Raw genomic sequence first — 16,353 nt, 5'->3', positions numbered from 1 at the left:
CGTCCTACCCGCTCGCCATCTTGGCCTCGCCCCCGAGCTCATATTTTTAGAGAATTGTGTATTAACCATGTTGTGTAAAATGTTTGCCTTTATCCTAACTCAAAATTTGGTTTCATTTTCGCCCACCGAAGATTACTTTGAAAAGAAAATGTCTTGTTGAGAGCTGTTTTCTCCTCGAACCTGCTGGTATCTTTTGTGGCTGTTTTGTGAGGGGATATACCCTCGAGATACCAGTGAAATGTATTTTGTGCCATACGTGTCCTTTCATGAAATTTAACTTATTTCACAGGAAATAAATCATACTTTTGCAGCGTGAATCTTTCTGGATTCACTATGCTGTGCATTATTCCGCGGTCTTGTGGTTGGGTCCGGATTCGTAGTCTTTTCTTTGTTTTTTTTTTTTTTTTTCTCTTTGCCCAGGTGGGCGTCGGCGTCACACCCCCTTTGGGTGTATTTCCGGTGACGTCGGCATGCTTCCTGCGGAAGCTCCCACTCTTGGGCGCCATCTTCAGATTCTTTTTTTCCGCGGTCGGGTCTGGATCGTTCCCGTTTGGGCTCCAGACATTTTTGGAGAAAGAAGAAAGAAAATACAGAAAAGACGAGGAGAAGTCATCTGAAGACTCCAGGGGACTTCACCGACGAAAGACAAGCAAAGATAAGGCGTTTTCCATCCAGATCTTCGACGACCGTCGACGAACACGCGACCAGAGAGGCCCTGGACGCTCGAGGATGGACAACACGCCGTTCAAGTTCTGCCGTAACTGCCACCACAAGTACGCGCAGAAGGACCAGCACCCGGTATGCAACCTTTGCCTACCGGTGGACCACGAAAGCGGAGACTGCAACGCCTGTTCCGCCTTCACCCCGAAGACCCTTCGTGTGAGAGAGAGGCAGAGGGTAGCACACGCCGCCCTGCAGGGGAAGGCCCCGACCCCGTCGCTCTACGAGCTGGGGATGTCCTCCGAGGAAGAAGACAACGCTGCCGCCGAAGACGACAGCTACACGGTCGTAGAGACCGATTACACGAAGACTTCTGACAAGGTAGGAGACTCTTCGGCCCCCAAGAACCCGAGAGACTCTGAGTCTCGAAAAATCGAGGGCAAGACCCCGAAAGCGCCGACGCCAAAAAAGGCGGCGTCCGCGACTACTCCCAGGCCCAGCGGATCCTCAGAGAAGGAGTCCCCGGCGCCGAGAGCTGCTGATCAGCAGAAGACGTCGAAAATCGTCCCCGAAAAGGATCGATCGACGAGGGAGAAAGACCCGAAACTGTCGACGACGACCAGAGACCCGATATCCGGTTCGACGTCGAAAACTTCGACTCCGAGAGGCACGGCGACGAGCCATCCGTCGAAGAGAGCGGCGGAACCATCCGACGCGGAACACGCGGCCGAGATGGAAAAGAAAAGAAGGCGCCTCGAGGCAGAAATGGAGAACTTCATGCAGCGGAAAAAAGATTTCGACGCAAGGATGAAGGCCTTCACGATCCCTCACAAGACCAAGCCACCAGTGCTGGAGGCGGTCGAGGAGGAAGAAGAAGAGGTCGCCGAAGTCACCGAGCAAGACCAGGACGTCGAGGTGTTCGACGACCAGGAGGAGTACGAGAATCCCCACGAGAGCTACAGCTATGGGGAGGAAGATGAGGGCAGGACAGACACAGAGTCGGCGCCCTATGACCTTCAGGAGGTAGATTACATCGATGTCGACACCGACAGCCCGGAGGAGGTGGTCGACACCTACCCCTCGAGGCCCTCGCCGCCGGACGACATCGGGGCCTACAACGCGGTGATACAATCTGCCGCAGCAGCTTTCAAGCTCAAGCTCGACGAAGAGAAGCAGAAAGCAGACTTCCTTCTGGAAACATTGCTCCCAACACAAACGAGGAGCCAGTTCCTCCCGATGCTCGAGAGCGTCTTGGCTCAGGGGAAGGAAGCTTTCAGGGAGCCCGCAACATGCAAGGCAGTAACTCCCAGAACTGAGAAGAAGTACAAGCATGCCGCAAAGGACCCGGCCTACATTCAGGGCACGGTCTCCGCAGACTCCATTATCACGGCCACAGCAAGGAGGAGGGCTAACGTACCCACTACCTCGGGCCCGCCACCGGATAAAGAGAGCAAAAGGATGGATCTGGTGGGCAGAAGGATCGAACGGAATGCCGCGACCCACTGGCGCATGGCTAATTCCAACGCCCTGGTAAACAGACACATGTACCAAATCATGGAGGGACTGGGGCAGTTGGTGAAGGACTTGCCCCAGGATGCCAAGCAGAAAGCCGAAAAGCTAATTGAAGAGGGGAAGAATGCTGCAAATTCTTGCCTTAAGACGGCCCTGGATGGGGCAGACACCGCCAGCAGGCTCATGATGATGGGCGTCACGGAAAGGAGACACGCCTGGCTCAGGATATCCGGTTTCAAACCGGAGGTGCAACACAGCATCCTGAACACACCATTCAACGGCAGTACGCTTTTCGGACAAACAGTTGATGAGCAACTCAGCCAACTTAAGAAGGATAACGAAACAGCAAGATCCATGGGAGCTTTGCAGTTCAGAGGGAACAAGAGGGGCACCCCGTCACGGAGGCCCGGCGGGAGAGGCGGAAACCAGCCAGGTACATCACACCAGGCTTTCCAGCAAACGCACCAGGCAGACTCGCAGGGTCAGCAGGGCCATCAGAAACAGCCCTGGCAGTACCAACAAAGAGGCCAGTCCTTTCGAGGGAGAAATGGACGGGGACAAAATAGAAGAGGGGGCCAGCAGCCCACCTCCAAGTGACTTCAAAAAAAATCCGTGTGCCCACCCACAAAAAAGATCCCAGGGGGCAGCACGTACAGATGGGTCAAGACAAACTAGACACCTACGACCACAGGACACCAGTGGGAGGAAGATTAAGATTCCACCTCCAGGAGTGGAGAGGAATCACATCAGACAAATGGATCCTCAACATTATCCAATTCGGATACTGCATAGAGTTGGAGGCGAGGCCAACAAACAGAAAACCAAGAAGAAAGCCGCTAGCAAGCAAGCAGCTGCAGTGCCTTCAGGAAGAAGCAAAAGAACTCCTGCAGAAGCAGGCCATAGAAAGGGTACCCTTCAAGGAAAGAAACACAGGAGTATACTCAACATACTTCCTGGTACCAAAAGTAGACGAGACAATGAGGCCCATTCTCGATTTACGGTTCGTGAACAAATTCATAAGAACGCAAAAATTCAAAATGACCTCCCTGCAAGAGGTGCTCCCACAGTTGCAGACCGGGGACTTCATGGTCACTATAGACCTCAAAGACGCATACCTGCACATCCCAATGAACAGGAAGCACAAGCACATGCTCAGGTTCACCGTCGGAGAAAGCCACTACCAGTTCACGACACTGGCCTTCGGTCTAAAATCGGCACCAAGAGTTTTCACAAAGTGCCTCGCAGCAGTCGCAGCGCACCTAAGAAGGCAGGGAATACATGTATACCCTTACCTGGACGACTGGCTGGTGAAAGCAAACTCATACCAGAAATGCAAGCTGCACGCACATACAGTGACCAGCACGCTCATAAACCTGGGGTTCTCCATCCATTGGAAGAAATCATCAATGGAGCCGGAACAAGTGAAGATCTTCCTGGGAGCACAGATCAACACCTTACAGGGCAAGGTGTTCCCCAGCGAGAAGAGGGCGAGGGCGCTGGTGAAGGAAACTCGCCTCTACCGGAAGGGACAAGCTCGGACAGTGAGGACGGCGAGCAAGATCATGGGGATGATGGCATCATGCATCCACCTGGTACCGAATGTACGACTCCACATGAGACCCATTCAAGAATGGCTACAGGAGCAATGGTCACAAGCTACAGGCAGTTGGGAGGATCTAGTGGTTGTAACGCACGCAGTGCAGAAGGAGATGACATGGTGGACCATGGAGAACATAGCAAGGGGAAAGCCTCTAACGCCCCCAACGCCAACAGTGACCATCACCACAGACGCATCCCTGAAGGGATGGGGCGCTCACATGGAGGAGCTCAAGGTGAGGGGACTGTGGACACCGACGGATGCCACAAAGCACATCAATTACTTAGAATTGAAGACAATCTTCCTTGCACTGAAGGCCTTTCAAACAAGACTGTACAAGCACAGGGTATTGATACAAACAGACAACACCACTGCGATGTTCTACATCAACAAGCAGGGGGGCACACAGTCCGCACCGCTTTCAACGCTGGCGCAGGAGATATGGAGATGGGCCATCCCTCTCAAGATAGACCTGCTAGCCATACACCTACCAGGGAAGGACAACATACAAGCCGATTGGCTCAGCAGGCAGACATCGGCATCCCACGAGTGGGAGCTCAATGCTCAGGAGACAAGATACCTGTTCGACAGGTGGGGGACACCATCGGTGGACCTGTTTGCCACACGCCAGAATGCAAAATGCCAAAACTTCGCATCCAGGCAGCCCGAGGAGGGGACACTGGGGAATGCCCTATGGATAGATTGGTCAAGGACATTTGCCTACGCCTTTCCCCCGATACCACTGATGCACAGAGTACTGAGCAAGTGCAGAGCGAGCAACATGACACTGATACTGGTCGCACCGCAGTGGGCGAGGCAGACCTGGTACTCGCAGATCATGGAGATGACACAGTGTGCACCCCACAGATTCAGCAGGAGGAAAGATCTACTGTCCATGCAGAACGGAGAGGTACTGCATCCAGAGCCAGAGAGCATGAGCCTAGTAGCGTGGCTCCTGAGGACATAGAGTTCGCACATTTGAGACTACCAGAAAGCACCCTGAGGGTACTTCGGGAGGCACGAAGGCCCAGCACTCGAAAGTGCTACGTTGCGAAATGGAAAAGATTCACAATATGGTGCAGACAGGAAAGACTCCACAATAAGATGAAGAGGGACTCCACAGTGCTAAGGTACCTGACGCACTTACTGGAGAAGAACCTTAGCTCATCCTCGTTAAGAGTTCACTTGGCAGCGATAGTAGCCTACACAAGGGTAGAGACAGGCAGGAGCTTCTTCACATCACAGGTGGTGAAGAGATTCCTAGAAGGAGCGAAAAGGATCGCACCACCCAAGCGGGTGCCGCCACCTGCATGGAACTTGAACACAGTCCTAACGGAACTCATGAAAGAGCCCTTTGAACCACTTCACAAGGCCTCCCTAAAGATGCTAACTATGAAAACAGCCTTCCTGGTTGCGATAACGTCCTTACGCAGAGTAAGCGAGCTTCAAGCGCTGACGCTACAAGAACCATACATACAAATACACAACGATAGAGTTGTGATGAGGACTGACCCACACTTCATGCCGAAGGTGGTATCCAATTTTCACATGAACCAGTCTATACAGATACCGAGTTTTTTCCAAAAACCCACAACCAGCGCAGAGAGAGCTCTGCACACCCTGGACGCCAGAAGGGCAGTCATGCACTACATTGAAAGGACAAAGGGGCACAGGAAAACGAAACAGTTTTTTGTGTCCTTCGCAAACAGCTTCATGGGCAAAGCAGTAACCAAAAGGACCATTGCACGATGGATCGCACAAACAATCCAACTCTGCCACAAACGGGCAGGACAGGAACTGGCTGAGGGGACACGTGCCCACTCCACCAGGAAGAAGGGCGCTACAATAGCCTTCCTGGCTAACACACCCATAGAGGACATATGCCTGGCGGCAACATGGGCTTCGGTGCACACGTTCACGAAGCACTACTGTGTGGACATACAAATGAACAAGGAAGCTCAAGTGGGACAGAAGGTGCTACAGCACATATTCAACACCCAACGCTCATCTTCCACCCAGCCGCCACAGAGATGAGAAACCGCTACAAAATCTATGCACAGCATAGTGAATCCAGAAAGATTCACGCTGCAAAACGAATAGTTTTCTTACCTGTCGGTGTAGTTTTGCAGCTTGAAGATCTTTCTGGATTCACTAGCGAACCCACCCACCTCCGCCAGAAAGATGAGGCTGGAGAGAGAAGAGGTGGTTAACTAAAGAATAGACTTTGAAAATACAAAGCGGTAAATACAAACTAAGAAGAACATTGCCATTACTTCGGAAACGAAAGAAACACGGAAAAAAAGAACCCGAAGATGGCGCCCAAGAGTGGGAGCTTCCGCAGGAAGCATGCCGACGTCACCGGAAATACACCCAAAGGGGGTGTGACGCCGACGCCGACGCCCACCTGGGCAAAGAGAAAAAAAAAAAAAAAAACAAAGAAAAGACTACGAATCCGGACCCAACCACAAGACCGCGGAATAATGCACAGCATAGTGAATCCAGAAAGATCTTCAAGCTGCAAAACTACACCGACAGGTAAGAAAACTATTCGATTTGTCACACCTCTAACTCAGAGGTACAGTACTACTTAGCTGAAAAAGGACTTGACTGTTTTCTTTTGAAATTCCAGATAGGATTCTGTCATTGTGTGAACAGCTAAGTCTCACCCATGGCTCATAATTTGTAGATGCCAGTTTAGAGCTTGCATTTTTATCAGGTGTAGTACGGTACTGTTCATTTGCGTGGAGGTTCTGCAGTGTCCGATGACTTGCAGTGATTGAGTTTGTCATTTTGGACTGGCTGCTAATCTTACAGTTTTCTTATTTCTGAATTGTGTTTACAGTGGGTATTTATCGTTAGGCAAATGTGTTTTCTTTTTAGGACCGAGTTAAAAAAAATGTTCTGCAAAAGTTGGATAATACACTGCCAATACTGTTCCATTCAGATGTTCCTGGGAGTGCCCCCATATCTGTGCTGAGCAAATGTAGTCAACTTTGTAGCTGTCTTGGCAGATTTTAAAAGCTTTGTTTGCATTCTGCTATGAATCTGAGAAGGAATGCTTTGGTTTTAGTCTTATGCAACACTATTTTGCTTGTAGACATCAATGATTGCTTGGTCACGTCACTCCAAGACACCCAATCGCTTTCTCTAAAATTGTTAGCTCTCAAAAGGATTTTGCAGTTAATTAATCTTGAATTAATTGTCCCATCAAGGAAAATTTAACACAGACTTTTAGGGGATCTTGAATAGTCTATTTAATGATTTCAAACGTGCATCTGATTATGCAAAATTAATCTTTACATCCTCTACATTTCTGCGCTTTACCTTTATTTTTACCCAATGCCCCCTCTTAATTTCGATCAAACCATATTTTTGATTTGGCGTTAAATCTAGTCTTTTTGCTTTGTGCTAACTTTCTTCAGACACTGAAGTGCCCCATCTCTGTTCAAAATCCAAGTGAGATCTTTGTCCTGTTTGGAGTTTGTTGATTTCTATCTTGCTGCATGCATGTGCTGTTCTTACTAGCATGCACGGTAACTTGGTTGCTTTTGTCAACTTTCGTACTCTAAGTAGTTGGATCATTGTAAGTCGTGTTCCTAGGTAGGATGGTGCTAATTGTTCTGTTCAACCCCAGCTTCAGTAAAAATTTTATTTCTGCCTGGAGTACAATGTAGCCTGTTTTTATAAGCTCTCATGATCTATGGATCTGTCCGAATAATGCCGAGTATTAGCATTTTGGAGGTTCAAACATTTGTTTATTGCTCGTTAATATTGTTCCAGTTTTTTTTTATTGATTGATAGTGTCATAAAAGTATGAAATGTGCTCTCGTTAGAATGTAAATCTTGACATACAATATAACATTGTTTATCGGTTTATACAGTTTTCACTTTTACTGGATAAACTTAAGCCCCACTAATGTAAAATGTATCCGTTGTGTTGTATAGGCTGGTAGATAAGATCAGCATCCAAGCAATTTAGAAATCCTAGATTTTCCCGGGTAGTGCCAAAAAGAGCTTCTTTCGTTTATGATAGCATTTGTGAGAGACCTAACTAATTCAGTTTTGTTTTCAAACTTTGGCTTCATTTCAATCCAAGAGTCCATAACAATGGCTTATGGCTAGACCCTGGGTTTTTGGGGATCTCAGACTTCGTTCCAGCATTAACAGAAAGCATAGCAGTAGATTAGTGTCTGTTTGGCACTTGGCTTATGACCCTACTGAGGTTAATTGTGGTATGAGAAGTGGGACCATTGTCCTTTGATGCAATTATGTTGATGGACACTATATCCTGCAGTTTCCTCGCCTCATGTATCTCCCCCAGACGTACTGGATACAGAAATGTAGTAATGGATCTCCTGTACCAGTGGGTGGCACCGTGGCTCCCAGGCAAATTACATCTCCCCACATGATGTCTCAGATGCATATATGGCTCTCTGAAGTCAGTTCCTTTTTTTCCTGCACCCTTCAACACAGCTCAAGTTTTCTTACCTCTGAAACTTTCTTTGGACCTTCAAATTTGGCATTGCTGTTGATCCTTTTATTAACAGCCTTGTTGGGTTCCATCTCTGTCTTCCTCTGGTACTTTCTGCCTCCCTGGACACTGTTGGCTCAGAATTATGTTGCCCATGTGTTTGTATTCGTAAGCTGTTTCTAGAGCTCCACTGCTCTCTAAAAGCCATCATGGCGCTTAGAATCACTGATGGAAACTTATCGACCCTATACTAATATTTATTGGACAAAAAGAAAGGCTTTTAAAGCTTTTTTGAAAGTTACCAGTTCTTTGATTGCCCTAATCTTCTGTAATAGGTTTTTCAAATTTTAGCCCCCACTACAGAAAATGTTCTTCCTCCCACCTCCACTCTTCTCCACTTAGGATACAGCCAGTTGATGGGAACTGGAGGACCTGAGCAGTAATGCCGGCATTTTTCTTGCAGCTACTTTGGGCCAGTTTGATGATAGGCCAAAACTTCAGGAACTAAGTCTTGACTATAAAACCTTTTTTGCCGCAGGTAAACCGAAATCTCAGACTGGATATTCCTGACATCAAAAGCCTCCAAGGCCCGGCGCTTGCATAACCTGTTCTAAGGGAACATAAAGCCTGCTGGGAGAAGCCCCACTAATTACCCGTTTTCTCCTATCGGCATCAAATGTTTAAAAGGAATCTTTGAAATCTATTAACATGTGCAAAAAGAACTGCCCACCAATCCTGTCCACCACCGCCTCTGCACAACCATTCTCTTGGACCTCTAAAGGACCAAGCAGGCCAGCATAAGCCCCAGGATAAATTTGAGGACTCTTCTAAAAGGGAGTCTCCGCTTGGATCCTTTCTTTCTATCCGGTTGAGGGGTGTTCCTATATCCACCGTCGCTTTTGACATTGGAGCAGGCTGTTGCTCCTGTGTTTTATCTCAGTTGTGATCCAGATGTCGTTGGACTAAGATCCTGCCCAGGTAGGCATCTGCCTTGTGATGGTGCCTGACTATTTCAGCTCCTTATCAGACGATGTCAGATGCTTTACCGGCACCTGATTCTGACTTGCTCAAGTCAATCAATCAATCATGCCATTTGTATAGCGCACTACTCACCCGGGAGGGTCTCAAGGCGCTTGGGGGGAGGGGTATGCTACTGCTCGAACAGCCAGGTCTTGAGTTGTTTCCTGAAGGCGAGATGGTCCTGGGTCAGCCGAAGGTGGATGGGGAGGGAGTTCCAAGTCTTGGCAGCCAGGTAAGCGAAGGATCTTCCTCCGGCGGTGGCTCTTCGGATGCGTGGTACGGCTGCGAGGGCGAGGCTGGTGGACCGTAGCTGGCGGGTGGGCGTGTAGAAGGTCAGGCGGTCGTTTAGGTACTTGGGGCCCAGGTCGTGGAGAGACTTGTGTGCGTGGGTGAGGAGCCGGAACGTGATCCTCTTGACGGGGAGCCAGTGCAGGTTCCTCAGGTGGCTGGAGATGTGGCTGTGTCGGGGGACATCCAGGATGAGTCGGGCGGAGGCGTTCTGGATGCGCTGGAGTCTTTTCTGTAGCTTGACTGTGGTTCCGGCGTAGAGGGCGTTTCCGTAGTCCAGTCGGCTGGTGACGAGTGCCTGGGTGACAGTCTTCCTGGTCTCGGTCGGGATCCAGCGGAAGATCTTGGATGAAGCCCAGGTTGCGTGCGTGGTCGGTTGGCTTGGGTGCGGTGCCCAGGGCTGGGGGCCACCAGGAGTCGTCCCAGGCGGAGGGCGAAGATCCCAGGATGAGGACTTCCGTCTTGTCCGAGTTCAGTTTCAGGCGGCTGTCCTTCATCCACTCGGCGACGTCTTTCATCCCTTCGTGTAGGCAGGTTCTGGCGGTGGCGGTGTCGGGGTCTCTGGTGAGGGAGAGGATCAGCTGGGTGTTGTCGGCGTAAGAGATGATGTTGAGGTTGTGCTGGCGTGCGATGGCTGCGAGAGGTTTCATGTAGATGTTGAAGAGGGTGGGGCTGAGTGAAGATCCTTGCGGGACGTCGCAGATGACTTCGGTGGCCTCGGAGCGAAACGGGGGGAGGCGGACTCTTTGTGTTCTTCCGGCGAGGAACGAGATGATCCACTCCAGTGCCTTCTCTTGGATACCGATGTTGCTGAGGCGCTGGACTAGGGTGCAGTGGCAGACCTTGTCGAACGCAGCGGAGAGGTCCAGGAGGATGAGGGCCACTGTTTCCCCCTTGTCGAGCAGGGTCCGGATGTCGTCGGTGGCTGCGATGAGGGCGGTCTCGGTGCTGTGGTTGGCTCTGAAGCCGGACTGCGAGGGGTCGAGGGATCCGTTCGTCTCGAGGAAGGCGGTCAGCTGTCTGTTGACGATCTCCTCGATGACTTTAGCAGGAAAAGGGAGGAGCGAGATGGGGCGGAAGTTTTTGAGATCGGTGGGGTCCGCTGTAGGTTTCTTCAGGAGGGCGCTGATCTCGGCGTGCTTCCAGCTCTCCGGGAAGGTGGCGGTGTTGAAGGAGGCGTTGATGATGTTCCGGAGTTGGGGTGCGATGGTAGAGTCGGCCTTGTTGAAGACGTGGTGTGGGCAGGGGTCGGTCGGTGATCCGGAGTGGATGGTGTTCATCATGTGGGCTGTGTCTTCGGTGGTCACCGTGGTCCAGGTGCGAAGGGTGGCGGTGGGGGGCGTTGGTTCGACGGTTGGGTGCGTGGGTGGGGCGCCAAAGCTGTTGTGGTTGTCGGCGATCTTGCGGTGGAAGAACGAGGCGAGGGAGTCACAGAGGTTTTGTGACGGAGTGATGTCGTTGGTGCCGGTGCTGGGGTTGGAGAACTCCTTGACGATAGTGAAGAGCTCTTTGCTGTCGTGGGCGTTGTTGTCCAGTCGTTCCTTCAGGGATTTCTTCTTGGTGGTGCGGATGAGCTGGTGGTGCTTGCGGGTAGCGTGTTTGAGGGCGGTCATGTTGTCGGTGTTCCGGTCGAGGAGCCAGGCTTTCTTGAGGGTGCGGCAGGTCTTCTTGGAGTCCTTGAGGTCGTCGGTGAACCAGGATGCCTTCTTGCTTCTGGGTCTGCTGGGAGGGTTCTTTAGTGGCGCTAGGTCGTCGGCGCAGGCGGTCAGCAACTGTGTGAAGTTGCGGGCTGCTTCGTTGGGGTCCGTTGTGTTGGCGGGTGGGCTCTGGCTGAGGGAGGTGGTGAGCTGGTCTGCGGTGATCTTGCTCCAATTCCTGTGAGGTACCTGTTGCGGGTGGTGGTGGGTCGTGAATCTTGTGAAGCTGAAGTGGACGCAGCTGTGGTCGGTCCAGTGGAGTCCGGTGGCGTGGCTGAAGGTGATGTACTTGCTGGAAGAGAAGACGGGATCAAGCGTGTGGCCGGCGTAGTGGGTGGGGGTGTTGACCAGTTGCTTGAGCCCGAGGTTGGCGAGGTTTTCCAGCAGGGCGGTGGTGTTGCGGTCCTTGTTGTTCTCCAGGTGGAAGTTGAGGTCCCCGAGGAGGATGTAGTCGGTGGAGGGGAGGGCGTGCGGGCTGATGAAGTCTGTGATGTCTTCGCTGAATTGTGTGCGTGGTCCCGGGGGTCTGTAGACGAGGGTGCCTCTGAGGGTCGTCTTAGGGTCGGTGTGAATCTGGAAGTGGAGATGTTCGGCTGCGGCGAAGGAGTCGTTGGCGTCGGTCGTGATGCGGATGGTGTTCCTGTGAACGATGGCGATGCCACCTCCGGTCTGGTTGATGCGGTCCCTCCTGATGATCTTGTACCTGTCCGGGATGGCGATGTCGGGTGCAGAGGAGGCGTTCATCCAGGTTTCCGTGAGGAAGGCGACGTCCGGTGATGTAGCGTCGAGGAGGTTCCAGAGTTCCACGGCATGTCTGTGGACGGAGCGGGTGTTGATCAGGATGCACTTGAAGTGGTTGCTGCTGGTGTTTTTCTTGGCGGGTGCGGGGCAGGTTCGAAGGCAGGTGAACTTGCAGGTGCAGCAGGTGAAGGGTCCGTGGGTGCGTCTCGGGGTGGCTCGGCAGCAGGCGTGGGTCCGGCCGACATTGAGTCCATTGAGAGTGGCGGCGTCGTAGGTCAGTCGGGTCGTCTTGCCTCGGCGGGGAGGGCCAGGGGTCCTGGTGCTGGGCGCGGGCCAGGCACGGACGGGCGCAGACGGGCTTACCTTTGGCGCACCTTCGGCGCTCCCGCTGCGCGCGGTCGCTCTGGGGGCGTCATAAGTAAGGAGCCAGGAGGGAGGAGCAGCTGGGTGGCGGGAGCGGGGAGGCGAATGGAATCACAGGGGGGCGGGGCCGCAGGGAGGCAGCGGCGGGAAATTCCAAGAAGCAGCGGGAAATTCCCAGGAGCAGCGGGCAGTGAGCGAAGGAATCTGCAGGCAGGAGGCGGCAAAGGCAGGCAGGAGCGGCAGCAGTGAGTGGGGCGACCAAGCCCTGTGAAGGGCTGAGCGGTCAAGTGGCTGCATTCACTCAGAGTCTGCTGAATAGGTGCAGACCTCCAGCTCTCTCAGGTGCTCCTTTGGGCCCCAGAGAGTTTGCATGATCTTTGTATATCCCTTTGATGGCAGTCCCTGCCATGCTGCCATTTGGCTTCAGCCACTGGTTGGGGCCATGATGGCCCTGGAGTGTGACCCTCCATCGGTGGCCTCTGCCTTGGTGCAGGTAAGTTTTGATTCCCTGGTCAGCTCCAACCTGGCCACAACGTGCTTCAGTTTGTTCTGAAGACCTTGCCATGGTGCACGGCCCACAGAAAGCCTTTCAGATGTCAGGTGTTCCATGAACCAGAGTCGATAGGGGTTTTAGGGCTGCTTCTACTGATATCTCTTTGTGCCTCCCATTCTAGACCTCAGAGTTCCAGGCACTTTTCTGTATCCTCCTCTTCATCCATAATGGCTGCAGGGAGGGTGTGTGAGGCTGTGGATGACATTTAGAGGGTTTTCCCAGCTTTTCCTCTTTGTGGTCTCAGGGAGTCTTGTATGAAGCCTGTCAGGACTCCAATGACTTGAAACCGGACTATGAGGTTGATTTCTTCTTTCTGTGAGAAGGCTACGTAAAGCTGCAGATTGCATTTTTCCTCACCAGTAGCAGATGTTAAGCTTGACTTGTTCAATGAAATTTTCCAGACTACCCCTTCATCTTCGGAACCCTTTCTTTAGTGAGCCCTTTAAAGGTCATTTGAATCGTCCATTCTCTGCTTCAGTGGTTGGGTCACTTGGGACTACTCGTTAGCTCTTGGTGACCCTGATGTTCTGTTGTTTTTTTGGGAGCCTGACTATGCCCCTGAGTGTCTCTTTAGCCGTCTCTCTGGAATGGGGATGAGGTACGGGCAACATAATTGTATACGGTGATCAAATAGATGACATAATTGCCCTTCGTTCTTGTAGATGGCTGTTCGTCATTGTAATTGGTGTTTTGGCTTTCCCTACTTTTTTATGGCAGGTTGACATTTTCTAAGTTTTTAGGTTGACCAGAAATAATGAAGCAGGATGCGCTAAATCCAAACTCTGAAGTCCTGTCCCTCTTAGGGGTGTTCTCCCTACATGTAGTGAAACCTTTGTTTTACTAGTCTCTGCTGGTAGTTCAATTTCTGGTCACTTATAGTTTCTCGTGGTGGTTGTATGGCTTCCTTTTGTGCACTTTCCTGCTTCTACAGATGTATTTTCCCTTTCCCTTCGCTGGGTATTGACTTGTTAGGATGCTGTGAAGGATGGTTACCTTCTATAACAACTTTTCTGGTGAATACCCTCTCTCCCTGCAGATTACTCACTGACTTGCCCACCTCCTCTCTGGGTTGAGGGGGACTATACTGCTGATAAGTCAGAACAGAGTTTAGTGCACTGCATTACTTTCAGTTAGACTGGATCATCTCTGCCTCTAAGGCTGTGGGGTGGAAGGACAGGACGAGAACTGATATCAAAGGGTTGTGTGGCGCCGAATATTGGTCTGTGACATCACATCTGAGGTGTCTGAGTAGTCTGAGAGCCATATCGCCACTTATCTACACAGGAGCTATTGAAGTATTTTAGGGTACAGTCTGGCGCCGAGGATGGATACATGAGGTAATAAATCTTCAGATAGAGTATCCACAGGAAAGCTGATGACTGGAGGTAAGTATCTTTTTTCTTTTTGAAAAATTGATCAGTTTCAAGGATTTCAAGATATTTGTCTAGCTTCATCCGAGTTACGCCCTAACAAAGAGAATGCTGGACATTCTTTAACCATAAATTCGGACTTCCTTTACCCTTTTGTTTTAAGTAAGCATTTAAAGAGGATGTGGAAGTAGAAATGAGCGGTGGTAGAAGTGTTGGCCCGATAGGACACATGAAAACCTTTTGTAGGTTTCAAATGTACTTATCTGGTTTTAGGTGATTTGCCTTAAACTAAAAGTATGACATAATAATTCCAAAATACTTTCGTTGGTGGGATGAATAACTGTATTTGCGGTCAGTTTATAAAATAACTGTGCTTTGATTACTTGTAGGCACAACTACGTGCTTTCATTCCGGAAATGCTGAAGTATTCAACAGGGAGAGGGAAACCTGGCTGGGGCAAGGAGAGTTGCAAACCGCTTTGGTGGCCAGATGACATCCCGTGGGCGAATGTTCGCAGTGACGTCCGCTCAGAAGACCAGAAGCAGAGGGTGAGAAATAAGCCTAACCGTAACTTATTGCTTTTGTTCACTGTAAAAACAGTCTATCTTCAAATTAAGTCATACATCTGAGTTCGGAGCTCCACACAGGAAAATCTATTGACTTACTGCAGGTAAAACCGAAGGTAACAAAACCTACAAAAAACAATCTTTTTAAAGTTACCCGGCAATTGATGTAGTCACGCGTTTATTACTGTGAAAGTGCAGCAATGTTCAATCGGCTTACTCTGCTGTCATTGTATATGCTATCATGTTTACTATCACTTGGGCCTTAGTATGTACTTTCTTGTTTGTATCTTGGTTTCCTATAGAACCACATGCTTGTGCGACTATATTCTTTGCCTATGAATCTTGGATAGCAAAAGATGGACGATAGCGTGTAGGAATAATAGCAGAAAGAGCAAATGCTGAAAATCTCACTGTTAAAAATTAATAGCTGGGACGAGAAGGTGTTTTTCATTTCTTTTTCTTTGTAATAGATTTTGCAGTTGCTTAGTTATAGAATAATTGAAGTTCTGCTCTGCTGTTTAATGCCGTTGTTGGCCGGCTTCCACCCCCTCACTCTGTGGTAGGTGATGGTAGTAATATAGATGGCCGCTGAATTCTGAAAGCATGAGCAGACAAGGCAAGTATTAAACTGGAGTTTTTTTCAGTAGAAGCCTGGTGCATCTAGTCGGTCATTCTACTTGTCACACTTTGTCTACGTGGTCTGCTTTGCCCTGGTTCTCCTTTAAGAGCACTTTCAGAATTTGTTTTTTAGAATTTTATTTCTTTGCTGTACATTGCTTATACAGAATCTGGAATTGAAGTACCAAATCGTAAAAAAAAGTAAATAGATGTTCTCTTCCAGGGGATCCTCATCAATAGTTATAAACAGTGAATGTTCCTGCCCATGTGCGGGGACCCCGGAGTACATAAGAAAATAAATATATATGTCTATCCTTATGTAACTCTATATAGATAAATACACACACAAACATATGTAAGTGTGTGTGTGTATATATGTATATATATATATTCTGTCCACGAGGTTGCCCTTGAGGATTCGCCACACAAACAGGGGTTGCTGCACTCGACGCCCCAGGAGGAAAAGTATCAGCATGCCTCCAAGCCTTTAGACTCAGCCATACGCGTTTCGAGCTGTAAAAAGCTCTTGTTCACTGGCTCAATTTGCCCCGCCGCGGTACCTGCGGCTCTGGAGTGCTCATAACCTATGGGCACCGTTGATGAAAGCAGGGGCCTGAGCCTCAGTGTGCATTTGGGGAAGCAATCAGCGGTGCAGCCGAGGCCTTTTACCCAACCGGGTCTTATATTTTAACAGTGTATGCGGAAACAGCGCACTTGCACGAAGGAACTTGTTCAGAGTCATTAGGCATACCAGCGGACTATATTATCCAGAAAGCCTTACGAAACGCCCATTTGGGCGAGACTTCAAATTGAATAAATTAGTTGTTCCATACTCACCTGTTTCCGTCATTCATTTGAGCCAGTGAACAAGAGCTTTATACAGCTCGAAACGCATCT

At 50.1% G+C, this 16,353-nt stretch overlaps 1 protein-coding gene across 5 annotated transcripts in view; it reads left to right on the top strand.

Moving 5' to 3' along the window:
• Positions 1 to 16,353, top strand: part of NRF1 (nuclear respiratory factor 1) — a 547,404-nt gene that overhangs the window by 194,548 nt on the left and 336,503 nt on the right. For all 5 annotated transcript variants that reach the window (XM_078677627.1, XM_078677621.1, XM_078677613.1 and 2 more), the window contains exon 6: positions 14,662 to 14,820. In XM_078677627.1, coding sequence (XP_078533753.1) covers positions 14,662 to 14,820 — 159 coding nt within the window. The remainder of the gene's footprint in view (positions 1 to 14,661; positions 14,821 to 16,353) is intronic.

The sequence above is a fragment of the Lissotriton helveticus genome, chromosome 1_1, assembly GCF_964261635.1.
Source record: "Lissotriton helveticus chromosome 1_1, aLisHel1.1, whole genome shotgun sequence".
Lineage (NCBI taxonomy): Eukaryota > Metazoa > Chordata > Amphibia > Caudata > Salamandridae > Lissotriton > Lissotriton helveticus.
This window is presented reverse-complemented; position numbering and strand designations above follow the sequence as displayed.